Source organism: Heterodontus francisci, chromosome 7 (assembly GCF_036365525.1).
Source record: "Heterodontus francisci isolate sHetFra1 chromosome 7, sHetFra1.hap1, whole genome shotgun sequence".
Taxonomy (NCBI): domain Eukaryota; kingdom Metazoa; phylum Chordata; class Chondrichthyes; order Heterodontiformes; family Heterodontidae; genus Heterodontus; species Heterodontus francisci.
Genome location: NC_090377.1, coordinates 96,770,132 through 96,785,074, shown reverse-complemented (window position 1 = coordinate 96,785,074; position 14,943 = coordinate 96,770,132). Strand labels below are relative to the sequence as shown.

General features: G+C 43.3%; 1 protein-coding gene across 9 annotated transcripts in view; it reads left to right on the top strand.

Moving 5' to 3' along the window:
• LOC137372162 (serine/threonine-protein phosphatase 6 regulatory ankyrin repeat subunit B-like) overlaps positions 1 to 14,943 on the top strand; it is a 447,200-nt gene that overhangs the window by 170,316 nt on the left and 261,941 nt on the right. For all 9 annotated transcript variants that reach the window (XM_068035683.1, XM_068035680.1, XM_068035682.1 and 6 more), the window contains one exon: positions 14,676 to 14,747. In XM_068035683.1, coding sequence (XP_067891784.1) covers positions 14,676 to 14,747 — 72 coding nt within the window. The remainder of the gene's footprint in view (positions 1 to 14,675; positions 14,748 to 14,943) is intronic.

Below are 14,943 nucleotides of genomic sequence, written 5' to 3'. Positions count from 1 at the left end.
TCAGCCTTTAGCCCCATTAGTTTTCCTAGTATTTTCCTCCAGGTATAGTGATTGTTTTAAGTTCCTCCCTCCCTTTTGCCTCTTTATTTTCAATGATTCTTGGGATGCTTTTTGTGTCTTCTGCTGTGAAGACAGATACAAAATATTTGTTCAAAGTCTCTACTATTTCCATGTTTCCCAATATTAATTCCCAGTCTCATCCTATAAGGAACCAATACTTACTTTAGCTGCTCCTTTTCTTTTTATATACTTGCAGAAGCTTTTACTGTCTATTTTTATATTCCTTGCTAGTTTACTCTCATACTCATACTGGAAAGAAACCGGACGGACCAGCCGGCATCGACCTAGGCAACGAAAACGACAAACCCAGTCCTGTCGACCCTGCAAAGTCCTCCTTACTAACATCTGGGGGCTTGTGCTAAAATTGGGAGAGCTGTCCCACAGACTAGTCAAGCAACAGCCTGACATAGTCATACTCACGGAATCATACCTGACAGACAATGTCCCAGACACTGCCATCACCATCCCCGGGTATGTCCTGTCCCACCGGCAGGACAGACCCACCAGAGGTGGCGGGACAGTGGCATACAGTAGGGAGGGAGTTGTCCTGGGAGTTCTCAACATCGACTCTTGAGCCCATGAAGTCTCATGGCATCAGGTCAAACATGGACAAGGAAACCTTCTGCTGATTACCACCTACTGCCCTCCCTCAGCTGATGAATCAGTACTCCTCCATGTTGAACACCACTTGGAGGAAGCACTGAGGGTGGCGAGGGCACAGAATGTATTCTGGATGGGGGACTTCAATGTCCATCACCAAGACTGGCTCGGTAGCACCACTACTGACCGAGCTGGCCGAGTCCTAAAGGACATAGCTGCTAGACTGGGTCTGCGGCAGGTGGTAAGGGAACCAACACAAGGGGAAAGCATACTTGACCTCGTCCTCACCAATCTGCCTGCCGCAGGTGCATCTGTCCATGACAGTATTGGTAGGAGTGACCACCGCACAATCCTTGTGGAGAAGAAGTCCCGCCTTCACATTGAGAATACCCTCCATCGTGTTGTGTGGCACTACCACCATGCTAAATGGGATAGATTTCGAACAGATCTAGCAATGCAAAACTGGGCATCCATGAGGCGCTGTGGACCATCAGCAGCAGCAGAATTGTACTCAACCACAATCTGTAAGCCCATGGCCCGGCATATCCCCCACTCTACGATTACCATCAAGCCAGGTGACCAACCCTGGGTCAATGAAGAGTGCAGGAGGGCATGCCAGGAGCAGCACCAGGCATACCTCAAAATGAGGTGTCCACCTGGTGAAGCTACAATCTGCGTGCCAAACTACATTAGCAGCATGCAATAGACAGAGCTAAGCAATCCCACAACCAACGGATCAGATCTAAGCTCTGCAGTCCTGCCACATCCAGCCGTGAATGGTGGTGGACAATTAAACAACTAACTGGAGGAGGTGGCTCCACAAATATCCCCATCCTGAATGATGGGGGAGCCCAGCACATCAGTGCGAAAGATAAGGCAGAAGCATTTGCAACAATCTTCAGCCAGAAGTGCCGAATTGATGATCCATCTCGGCCTCCTCCTGAAGTTCCCAGCATCACAGATGCCAGACATCAGCCAATTGGATTCTCTCCGCGTGATATGAAGAAACGACTGAAGGCACTGGATACTGCAAAGGCTATGGGCCCTGACAATATTCCGGCAATAGTACTGAAGACCTGTGCTCCAGAACTTGCCGCGCCCCTAGCCAAGCTGTTCCAGTACAGCTACAACACTGGCATCCACCCTGCAATGTGGAAAATTGCCCAGGTATGTCCTATACACAAAAAGCAGGACAAGTCCAACCAGGCCAATTACCGCCCCATCAGTCTACTCTCAACCATCAGTAAAGTGATGGAAGGTGTCATCGACAGTGCTATCAAGCAGCACTTGCTTAGCAATAACCTGCTCAGTGAAGCTCAGTTTGGGTTCCGCCAGGGCCACTCAGCTCCTGACCTCATTACAGCCTTGGTCCAAACGTGAACAAAAGTGCTGAACTCAAGAGGTGAGGTGAGAGTGACTGCCCTTGAGATCAAGTCAGCATTTGACTGAGTATGGCATCAAGCAGCCCTAGCAAAACTCTCCGCTGGTTGGAGTCATACCTAGCACAAAGGAAGATGGTTGTGGTTGTTGGAGGTCAATCATCTGAGCTCCAGGACATCATTGCAGGAGTTCCTCAGGGTAGTGTCCTCGGCCCAACCATCTTCAGCTGCTTCATCAATGACCTTCCTTCAATCATAAGGTCAGAAGTGGGGATGTTCGCTGATGATTGCACAATGTTCAGCACCATTCGTGACTCCTCAGATACTGGATCAGTCCGTGTAGAAATGCAGCAAGAGCTGTACAATATCCAGGCTTGGGCTGATAAGTGGCAAGTAACATTCGCGCCACACAAGTGCCAGGCAATGACCATCTCCAACAAGAGAGAATCTAACCATCTGCCCTTGACATTCAATGGCATTACCATCGCTGAATCCCCCACTATCAACATCCTAGGGACTACCATTAACCAAAAACTGAACTGGAGTAGCCATATAAATACCGTGGCTACAAGAGCAGGTCAGAGGCTAGGAATCCTGCGGCGAGTAACTCACCTCCTGACTCCCCAAAGCCTGTCCACCATCTACAAGGCACAAGTCAGGAGTGTGATGGAATACTCTCCACTTGCCTGGATGGGTGCAGCTCCAACAACACTCAAGAAGCTCGACACCATCCAGGACAAAGCAGCCCACTTGATTGGCTCCCCATCCACAAACATTCACTCCCTCCTCCACCGACGCACAGTGGCAGCAGTGTGTACCATCTACAAGATGCACTGCAGCAATGCACCAAGGCTCCTTAGACAGCACCTTCCAAACCCGCGACCTCTACCAACCAGAAGGACAAGCGCAGCAAATGCATGGGAACACCATCACCTGCAAGTTCCCCTCCAAGTCACACACCATCCTGACTTGGAACTATATCGCCGTTCCTTCACTGTCGCTGGGTCAAAATCCTGGAACTCCCTTCCTAACAGCACTTTGGGTGTACCTATACCACATGGACTGCAGCGGTTCAAGAATGCAGCTCACCACCACCACCTCCAGGGCAATTAGGGATGGGCAATAAATCCTTGCCTAGCCAGCGATGCCCACATCCCATGAATGAATTAAAAAAAACCTGTAATTTCTCCCTTTTTCTAGCAATCCTTTACTTTTTTTCCTTGTAAATCCCGAGTAGATTTGATTCTGTGGAATCCATGTTCTTCCAAAACATCCATCCCTCTGACTGAACTTAACATAAAAAATAGGAGCCGGAGTACACCATTTGGCCCCTTGAAATTGATGGCTGTTCTTCTGCCTCAACTCCAATTTCCTGCCCACCCTTGACTTCCTTTGATTCCCTGAGACATTAAAAGTCTGTCTATCTCAGCCTTGAATATATTCAACAATGGAGCATCCAAAACCCCCTCGGGTAGGGAATTCCAAAGATTCGCAACCCCCTAAGTGAAGACATTTCTCCTCATTTCAGTCCTAAATGATAGACCCCTTAACCTGAGGCTGTGCCCCTGTATTCTAGATTCCTCAGTCAGGGGAAACAACCTTTGTGTCTACCCTGTCAAGCCCCTGCAAAATCTTAAACTTCATCATTACCAAAAATTCATCAAGTTTAACACCAACTTCTAGGAATAAATTTGGAAAGGGGAGGATAGAAGGCAAAGAAATATGACTCGAGCAGTTTGCTTTGTATTCATTTATTTGCAAACATTTACTAGTCAATATACGCGTTGGGAATCCTACAGCTCCACGCGCTGTAAGATTGGTCAGAGCGTGGCTGTTTTCCTGGATAGTGTCAAGCTCCTTGAATGTTGGAGCTGTACTCATCCTGATTTGTGCCTCGTAGATGATGGAAAGGCTTTGGGGAGTCAGGAGGCGAGTCACTTGCCACAAAATACCCAGCCTCTGGCCTACCCTTGTAGCCATAATATATATGTGGCTTGTCCAGATAGGTTTCTGATCAATGGTAACCCCCGGGATGTTGATGGTGCGGGATTTGGCAATGGAAATGCTGTTGAATGTCGAGCAAATGTGGTTAGACCTTTTGGAGATGGTCATTGCCTGGCACTTGTGTAGTGTGACTGTTACTTGTCACTTATCAGCCCAAGCTTGAATGTTGACCAGATCTTGCATGTGGGCATGGATTGCTTCATTATTTGAGGAGTTGTGAATGGAACTTAACACTGTGCAGTCATCAGTGAATATCCCCACTTCCGACTTTATGATGGAGGGAAAGTCATTCAAAAAGTAGTTGAAAATGGTTGGGCCAAGTGAGGTGGGGGTGGGGCAAGAGATAACAAAGGAGAAGGTGCAGATTGGACCAGGCCACATAGCTGACCAAAAGGCAGGTTTGATGACCATGTCGGGGTTAGACCTGAGAGAACGGAGTGCCTCAAGTTCAGAGGGGGACAGGTTAGAGTGAGTGAGGGGGGCAGAGAAATTGAGACGACCAATGTCTTGCCGACAGTTTTCAATGAAGAGATCAAGAGCGGGTTAGAGGCCAGGGGGAGGGGTCAGCTATGTGGCCTGGTCCAATCTGCACCTTCTCCTTTGTTATCTCTTGCCCCACCCCCACCTCACTTGTTTATAATCTGTGACTTTTCTAATATTTGTCAGTTCCGAAGAAGAGTCACTGACGCGAAACGTTAACTCTGCTTCTCTTTCCACAGATGCTGCCAGACCTGCTGAGTGATTCCAGCATTTCTTGTTTCTGTTTCATCATAACTTCCTTGCTTTTGTACTCCGTTTATAAGGCCCAGGTCCCTTATGCCTTATTAACCACTTTCTCAATCTGCCCTGTCACCTTCACTGATTTGAGCACATATACCCTCAGGTCCCTCTGCTCCTGCACCCCCTTTAGAATTGTACCCTTTATTTTATATTGCTTTTCCTTGTTTTTCCTACCAAAATGAATCACTTCACACTTCTCTGCATAAAATTTCATCTGCCACTTGTCCACCTATTCCACCAACCTGTCTAAGTCCTCTTTAAGCTCATCACGATCCTCTTCACAGTTCACAATAACCAGACGGCTGCCAATCGTCCGGGGGGTTTGGGGGGGGGGGTGGCAGTGGAGGAGGGCCTGATCATCGGGCACAGGGTAAAATACGGAATGGGTCCCCAGGCCAGGCGGAAGCGCATTCGCCACCGACTTTTATGTCGGTGGCTGGCTCCCGTCCGCCCACTGTAAAATTCCAGCCTAGGTCTTTTATAAAGATTAAGAAAAGCAGTGGCCCTAACAATTACCCCTGGGGAACCCCACTAGAGATCTTCCTCCAGTCCAAAAAAACAACCGTTCACCACTGCTCTGTCACTCAGCCAACTTCATATCCATTCTGCTACTGTCTTTTTTATTCTGTGGGCTTTAACTTTAATGTCAAGTCTGTTATACATAAGAACTAGGAGCAGGAGTAGGCAATTTAGCCCCTCGAGTTATGTGGCACTTTTTTGATTTCCTTTTGGAAGTCCATGTACACCACATCAACCACATGACCTTTATCAGCCCTCTCTGTTATCTGATCAAAAAAACTCCATCAGTTAGTTAAACATGATTTACTCTGAACAAATCTGTGCTGGCTTTCCTTAATCCACATCTGCCCAAGTGACAATTTTTTCCCGAATTATCATTTCTAAAAGCTTACCCACCACCAAGGTTAAACTGACTGGCCTGTAGCTGATAGGCTTATTCGTACACCCTGTCTTAATGTTATCTCATCTCTGGAATTCTGGAATTCCATGTTTGGATCAAATCGATAACTATGTCTGGAGCCAAGTAGTCTTAGCAGAACCCAAACTAAATATTCATGAGCAGGTTATTGGTGAGTAAGTGTCGCTTGATAGCTGTCAGTGACACCTTCCATCAATTACTGATGGTTGAGAGAAAGCTCATGGGACAGTAATTGGCCAGATAGATATTTTTATTCATCCTGCTTTTTGTGGACAGAGCATACCTGAGCAATTTTCCACTTTGCCAGTGTTCTAACTGTACTAGAACATCTTGGCTTGAGAAGCAGCTAATTCTGGAGTACAAGTCTTCAGCACTGCAGCCAGGTTGTTGTTGGGGCCCATAACCTTCACTGTGGGTTGGGGGGGAGGGTGGTGGGGGAGGTTGCGTGGAGCAGGAGAAAGATTGGGAAAGGGTATTCTATAGTTGGGGGAACAGACTGGGTGTTTCCGTGGCAGCAATCGTGATTCCAGAATGGTATATTGCTTCCCTGGTGCCAGAGTCAAGATATTACTGAGCGGTTGCAGAATACCCTGAGGGGGAAGGGTGAACAGCCAGAGGTTGCAGGTTGTCGAGGTACCAATAACATAGGTAGAAAGAGGAATGAGGTCCGGCAGGTAACTTTTAGGGAACCAAGAAGAAGAATAGCAAGCAGGACCTGAAAGGTAGCAATCTCCAGATTATTCCCAGTGCAACGCACTAGTGAATATAGAATTAAGGAGGATAAAGCAGATGAATGTGTGGCTGGAGAGATGGTACAGGAGGGAGACCTTTAGATTCCTGGGAGATTGGGTCTGATTCTGGGGAGGTGGGGCCTATGCAGGCCGATCCGATTGCACCTCAACAGAACTGGAACTAGTGTCCTTGTGGGGTGGTTTTCTATGCTGTTGGGGAGGGTTTAAACTCTGCATAACAGATTGGGAGAGACAATGCTATAGTAAGAAATAATATGGTATTAAGGGGGTCAGAGTATGAGGTAATGAAGTTGGGTCTCAATTAAGTTTACAGTGTATTTATATAAATGTATGAAGCATGACAAATAAGGTTGGTGAGCTGCAAGCTCATAACCATATGGGAATATGATATCCTGGTGAAATCAGAGACATGGCTCAAAAAAGGACAGGACTGGATATTAAATATTACTAGATACAAGATGTTCAGAAAAGATAGGGAAGGAAAATAAGTAGGGGGGTGGCGTTATTGATTAAGGAGAAATATTATAGTGGTAGAGAGAGAGAGCATGTCCTAGAGGGGTCAAGGACAGAATATAATTGGTTAGAGCTAAGAAACAGTACAGGTGCCATTACACAACTGGGTGTCTTCTATAGTTTGCTAGCTAGTGAGAAAGATATAGAGGAACGAATTTGCAAGGAAATTAGAGGTGCAAAAACGATAGAGTAGTAATAATGGGAGACTTTAATTATCCTAATATAGACTAGGATAGTAATGGTGTAAAGGGCACAGAGGGGGAAAAGTGTGTTCAGGAGAATATTCTTGATCAGTGTGTTTCCAACTAGGAAGGAGGCATTGCTGGATTTGGTTTTGGAGAATTTTTTATTCATTCATGGGATGTGGGTGTCGCTGGCAAGGCCAGCATTTGTTACCCATCCCTAATTGCCCTTGACAACTGAGTCAACCACATTGCTGTGGGTCTGGAGTCACATGTAGGCCAGCCCAGGTAAGGACAGAGGATTTCCTTCCCTTAAGGACGTTAGTGATGTTTTTTTGTGACAATCAATGATAGTTTCAGTAATGGTGCCATGAAACTAGCTTTCAGTTCTGGATTTTTTATTTATTAATTGTATTTAAATTCCACCAGCTGCCATGGTGGAATTTGAACCTGTGTCCCCAGGACACTAGCCTGGCCCTCTGGATCACTAGTTCCACTGACATTACAACCATGCCACCATCTCCCCTTTAATGAGGTGGATCAAGTGTCAGTCGAGTAACATTTCGGGAACAGTGATCATGATATGATCATAAGGTTTAGGTTAGCTATGGAAAAGGACAAGTAACAATCCAGAGGAAAAATATTTGATTGCAAGAGGGCCAATTTCAGTGGGGTGAGAACGGGTGTCCCAGGTAAATTGGAATCTAAGATTGGCAGGCCGAACTGTAACGAGACAATGGGCTGTCTTTGAAGAAAAGATATTTGGGTACAGTTGAGGCACATTCCCAAGAGGGTGATGGAACATAAGAAATAGGAGCATGAGTAGGCCATACGGCCCCTCGAGCCTGCTCCACCAAGCCATAAGATCAATCAGAAAGATAGGACAACCAAAGTCAGAGTTGTCTGGATGACAAAAGAGATGGAGAGTAAGATGAAGCAGAAAAAGTGTGCGTAATGACAGATGTCAGGTTGATCGTACAATTGAAAACCAAACTCAGTATAGAAAGTTCGGGGGAAGTGAAAAAGGAAATAAGAGACAGAGAGTTTGTGAAGACAATGGCAGCTACTATAAAAGGGAATTAAAAAGTCTTCCATATGCATATCAGTCGTAAAAAGGTCATAGGAGGGATGGGGCTGATTAGGGACCATAAAGGGGATCCATGCATGGAGACAGAGGGCATGACTGTGGCACTAGATGATTGCTTTGCTTCAGTCTTTACCGAGGAAGAAGATGCTGCCAAAGTCATAGTGAAAAAGGAGGGAGTTGAGATGCTGTATGGGCTAAAATGTGTTAAAGACGAGGTATTAGAAAGGCTAGCTGTACTTAAAGGACTGGATGGTATGCATCTGAGGATATTGAGGGAAATAAAGGTGGAAAGTCAGTGACCATAATCTTCCAATCCACCTTAGCTACAGGAATGGTGCCAAACGACTAGAGAATTGCATATGTTACACCCTTGTTCAAAAAGGTGTATTAGGATAAACCCAGCAACTACAAGCTGTCAGGTTAACCTCGTTGGTGGTTAGCTTGCTTTTAGGAACAATATCCTGGATGAAATTAACAGTCACTTGGATAAGTGAGAATTAATTAAGATTTGTTAAAGGCAAATTGTGTTGAACTAACTTGATTGAGTTTTTTGATGAAGTAACAGAGAGGATTGATGAGGGTATTGGGTGATGTGGTGTACACTGACTTCTAAAAAGCATTTGATGAAGTGTCACATAATAGGCTTGCCAGCAGTTTTGAAGCCTGTGGAATAAAAAAGACAGTGGCATCATTGGTACGAAGTTGGCTGAGTGACTGGAAACAGAGTAGTGGTGAACTAAAATAAAAGTAAAATAGTGCAGATGCTGGAAATCTGAAATAAAAACAGAGTGCTGGAAATACTCAGCAGGTCAGGCAGCATCTGTGGAGACAGAAGCAGGTCTGTGACCTTTCATCAGAACGGATGTGGTGGTGAACTGTTGTTTTTTGGACTGGAGGAACCTATATACTGGGGTTCCCCAGGGGTTAGTACTGTGACCGCTGTTTTTTTTGATATATATTAATGATCTCTACTTTGGTGAACAAGGCGCAATTTCAAAATTGGCCGATGACACAAAACCTGGAAGTATTGTGAACTTTGAGGAGGATAGTGGTAGACTTCAAGAGGATGCAGACAGGCTGGTGGAATTGGGGGGCGGGGTGGGGGGGGGACATGTGGTCGATGAAATTTAATGCAGAGAAGTGTGAAGTGATTCATTTTTGTCAGAAAAACAAGGAGAGGCAATACAAAATAAAGGGTAAAAGTACACATCGTTGCAGGTGCCAGGGCAGGTTGAAAAAGTGGTTAAAAGGGCATATGGGATCCTGGGCTTTATAAATAGATGCATTGAGAACAAAAGCAAGGAAGTTATGATGAACCTTTGTAGAACACTGGTTCAGCCTCAACTGGAGTATGTGTTCATTTCTGGGCAGCACGTTTTCAGAAGGATGTGAAGGCTTCAGAGAGGCTGCAGAAAAGATTTTACGAGAATGGGGATGAGGAACTTCAGTTATGTGGATAGATTGGAGAAGCTGAGGTTGTTCTCCTTAGAGAAGAGAGGGTTGAGAGCAGATTTGATAGAGATGAGGGGTCCAGACAAAGTAGATAGAGAAAAACCGTTCCCATCGATGGGGGGTGTTGAGAACCAGAGGACATCAGTTTAAGATGAATGGCAAAAGAAGCAACGGCAACATGAGGAAAAGTTTTTTAACTCAGTGAATGGTTAGGATCTGGAATGCACTGCCTGAGAGTGTGGTGAGATTCAATCATGGCTTTCAAAAGAGAAGTGGATTAGCACCTGAAGGGAGAATATTTACAGGACTACGGGAGAAAGGGTGGGAGTGTGGAACTAGCTGAGTTGTTGTTGGAGAGCCGGCATGGGCACGATGGGCCAAATGGCCTCCTTCTGTGCTGTAACCAATCTGTGTTTCTGTGGTGTTACCGAGCCACTCTTAGTCATGAATGTGAAAGTCTCCTACCCAAAGTACATTGTCTTTGCTACTCTCAGTGCTTCTTCCTGGTGGTGTTCAACATGGAGGAGTACTGACTCGTTAGCTGAGGGAGTACGATAGGTGGTAATCAGGATATTTCCTGGCCAATGTTTGATTTGATGCCCTGAGACTTCATGTGGTCTGGAGTCAATGCTGGGGACTCCCAGGGCACTCCCTCCCAACTGTATATTGTCAGTGTGGATTTGGGGAGGACAGATCACGCATGACTGATCCAGTTGAATTTTTTGAGGAGGTCACTCGTATTGTGGTAGCCCCGTATTCATGGATGTTGTTTGTATGCACATCCAAATGGTATTTGATAAAGTTCAGCCCAAGAGATTATTAGGAAAAATGTGAGTGCACAGAATTGGAGGTAACCTTGTGATGTGGGTTGGTAATTACTTAGGAGGTAGGAGATAAAGAGTAGCGATAGTTTGTTCTCTGATTGTCAGGAAGTGACGAATGGTGTTTCTGAGAGATCTGTACTGCGGCCTCATCAGTACACACACATTTTAATGACTTGAAGTTGTATATCCAAGTTTGTAGGTGGTATGGTTAGGAGTTGTGTGGATGGGAAGTGGCAGTTACAAAGGGGCATAGACAAATTAAAAGCAAAACTATGGCAGATGGATTGCAATGTGATGAAGTGTGAGGTTTTTGACTTTGGATCTGAGAAAGGTAAATCAGAATAAAGAACAAAGAACAGCACAGGAACAGGCCATTCGGCACTCCAAGCCTGCGCCAATCTTGATGCCTGTCTAAACTAAAACCTTCTGTCGTACCTGCTTCCACCACCTCCCCCGGCAGCAAATTCCAGGCACTCACCACCCTATGTAAAAAAAACAAACTTGCCCTGCACATCCCCTCTAAACTTTGCCCCTCGCACCTTAAACCTATGTCCTCTAGTAACTGACTCTTCCACCCTGGGTAAAAGCTTCTGACTATCCACTCTGTCCATGCCACTCATAATTTTGTAAACCTCTATCATGTCGCCCCTCCACCTCCGTCGTTCCAGTGAAAACAATCCAAGTTTATCCATCCACTCCTCATAGCTAATACCCTCCAGACCAGGCAACATCCTGGTAAACCTCTTCTGTGCCCTCTCCAAAGCCTCCACATCCTTCTGGTAGTGTGGTGACCAGAATTGTACGCAACATTCCAAGTGTGGCCTAACTAAGGTTCTGTACAGCTGCAGCATGACTTGCCAATTTTTATACTCTATACCCCGACCGATGAAGGCAAGCATGCCGTATGCCTTCATGACTACCTTAATCACCTGCGTTGCCACTTTCAGTGATCTGTCGACCTGTACGCCCAGATCTCTCTGCCTGTCAATACTCGTAAGGGTTCTGCCATTTACTGTGTACATCTCACCTGTATTAGATCTTCCAAAATGCATTACCTCACATTTGTCCGGATTAAACTCCATCTGCCATTTCTCCGCCCAAGTCTCCAACCGATCTATATACTGCTGCATCCTCTGACAATCCTCATCACTATCCGCAACTCCACCAACCTTTGTGTCGTCTGCAAACTTATTAATCAGACCAGCTACGTTTTCCTCCAAATCATTTATATATACTACAAACAGCAAAGGTCCCAGCGCTGATCCCTGCGGAACATCACTAGTCACATTCCTCCATTCATACTTAGAGAGACGAGGTACTGTGATGGGGCAAAGGGATTTAGCTGTCTATGAACACAAATGACTCTAAGCTAATGCATGCTACAAAAAGGATTCAGAAAAGCTAATGAAATGTTGGCTTTTATTTCAGGGGGTTTGGAATTCACTGCTGATGCTTCAGTTGTACGGAACCTAAGTTAGACCCGATCTGAAAGACTGCATTCAGTTTTGGGCACCGAGGCTCGGGGCAATGTATTGACTTTGAAAGGGCTATAAGTGCAGATTCAGCAAAATACCAGCGCTTTAAGGGTTAAATTATGACAAGCTGCATAAATTGGTTTGTATTTCCTTGAGTTTAGAACATTGAGAACTGATTTAATCAAGGTGTTTAAATGATAAAGGGATTCAATCAGGTAAATCCAGAGAAACTGAAACTTGAAATTTTCAAGACTGAGATCAGTAGTTTTTTGATTGGTTCAGTATATTGTGGAATATGGGACTATAGCACATAAATGGAGTTGAGGTACAGATCAGCCATGATCTAATTAAATGGCAAAAGAGACTTGAATTGTGGCATGGCCTTTTCCTGTGGTGCCTGGATGACCTTGAAAATCTTCTTAACTGAAAATGGGAATTTAGTGCTCCAAATATCAATTTGGAATAGTTTTATTTATTGGCCACATTTGAAAAAAAAATGGCACTGATTTTTAAGAGCTAAGTTATGAACATGTCTAAAATGTGAAAGCCACGATCATCATTCTTGCTGATTGGTCCTGTTCTGATTCAATGGAGGTTGCTATGTGCGGACAGTTTTCATAAACACAACAACCACTTGAATAAATAAAGCTGTAGAAATCAATAGCAGTAAGAATTGTTGCCTTATTATTTTTAAATATTACTTTTTTAAATAATTTGTCGATTAACAACCAATCATACCACTAAATAAACATGCTCGTATTGTTCATGTGCATTGATTGGGTAAATTGCACAGGAGGCTCTTGTTGCTATTCAGTATTAGAGCAAATGTTGATGTAGTTGCAATCTCAAAATCATTATTAAATTTATGAAGAGCACAGTTAGCACATAATGTAAGCAAATGTTGTTTAGCCTTGATTATTTATTTTCCAGCAACAATTGAGTGCAATCAAAGTAAACACAATTTACCTTAAATGCCAAAAACAGGACCATCCTGGAAATGATTTTTTTTTAATGTGTCTATCTGAATGGACATTCTCCTAATTAAATGTGTTAATTAAAATCAATGACTATCAGAAGTAATTTTTATTGTTCAAACTGAAGAACTGAAGTTCATTTCCATATTGTCATTTTTATTTCTATGTATATTGCCATTATTTTAACATCTACTTTTTTAATTAGATTGCCAGCAAAAACTCCTTGGAGTTTGTAAGTAATTGTAAAGTGACTGCATGATACTTTTACTCTTTTTCATTGGAATGAATTTGATCATACATGGAACATCCTTCTGTGCAGTTCTCATTTAATTATTCTGTACAATGCATGCTGTGATTTTCTGCTGCAGTAAGCTACAAGACTTCAAATTTCCTAAATATTTTCTAAATGTGAAACTTCAAGGCTTTTTTTTTTAAATGGTGCAGATTTGTTGCAATGGGGTTTCAGTGTTCCCTGAGGTCATGTTTCTGCTGTACATATCTCTGGCACCAAGACACTATTGTGTACAGAATTATTATAATTAAATGCAAGAGAGATAGATGTGCGCTATAGAGGCTAGATTCAACAGTGCTTCACTTCCCACAAGGTGCTATGATGAAAAAGAGCATGAGTCGGAGATGGGCTACAGCACTGTAACTGCAACTCATGGTCTCTTTTTTGTGACCAGATGAGAATAGTAGTTCCATAAGAATTTGAACGTGCTTCTTTAAAACATACCATTGGGTCTATTGTACCTTTGAAGCAAAATATATTCTGCACAAATATTGATATCGCAATTTATTTTTGATAAATTAGCTATAAAAAGCACACCCACGCACTCAGACCTTATAAATAAGTATTTGGAATTTAAAAACCTTATTTTAAAAAATTGTGTGGCTTTCAAGTCCTGGACACTTGTTTATAATACCTGAATATACAGCTGTGTTTTTTTAATGTTCCCAAAAGAATTTATCAAAGATGTGACCCTATTCCTAGTATTATTTTCCCCATCTTCACATGAGCAATATGTGTTGATGTTATGGCACATCATTTTTCTTTTAATTGTTGCGTTTTTGTTTCATTCAGGTGCCTATTTTTGCTGAAATGCAGTTCATTCTCATTTGTTTCCATAACATGTTCAGATATCCATAGTTTTTGTTTGAACAGTAGAAGCATCATCTTTAATGCTTGGTTAGGGCATGTGACTAAATTTCTGAACTTTTTGATAATATGACAGCAATAAAGTAACCTGCAATTTCAGCACATAGAGATTTTACATGGCTATATTGACAACTTTCTGCTTGTTTTTGGTTGCCTAATTAAAACTGAGCTTTCAAATTTCCAATCTTTTGCATGAAGATATGTTTATGGGTTTAAATTTATTTCAATAAATTTTCTCTAGGTATAACACAATGTGAAATATTAGTTATGTGAGCAAACAAACAATTTTCATGAGCAATTCTACAAGTCTATGAACAATTGTAATTTTTAATACCAATTTTAGTTGAGTTCAGTTCTGCAAGCTGTATTATTGTTCAGGAATGTCAGCTGTATATTTTTGTACAACACCTTTATTTGCCACATTAAATTTGTTTTTAAGTGTTTAGGTATTGTTTCTATGGTAATTTTTTTTAACACGAGTAATTTTTCTTTTATAGCTTATGGAGGCTACTGGGCACAGTTTTGATGACTCTGATTCAGCAGCTCCAAAGAGCCCTTTGCATTTGGCTGTAAGTTGATTATTATTCTTTGTCACCAAGATTGAAACCATCCAATCACTGCCTCTGCGATTCCCTATCTCTGTAATCTCCTCCAGCCCACAACTCTCCAAGATATCTGTTCTTCTCATATTCTGGTCTCTTGAGCATCCCTGATTTTACTCCCTGCACCATTGGTGGCTGTGACTTCAGTTGCCTAGGCCCCAAG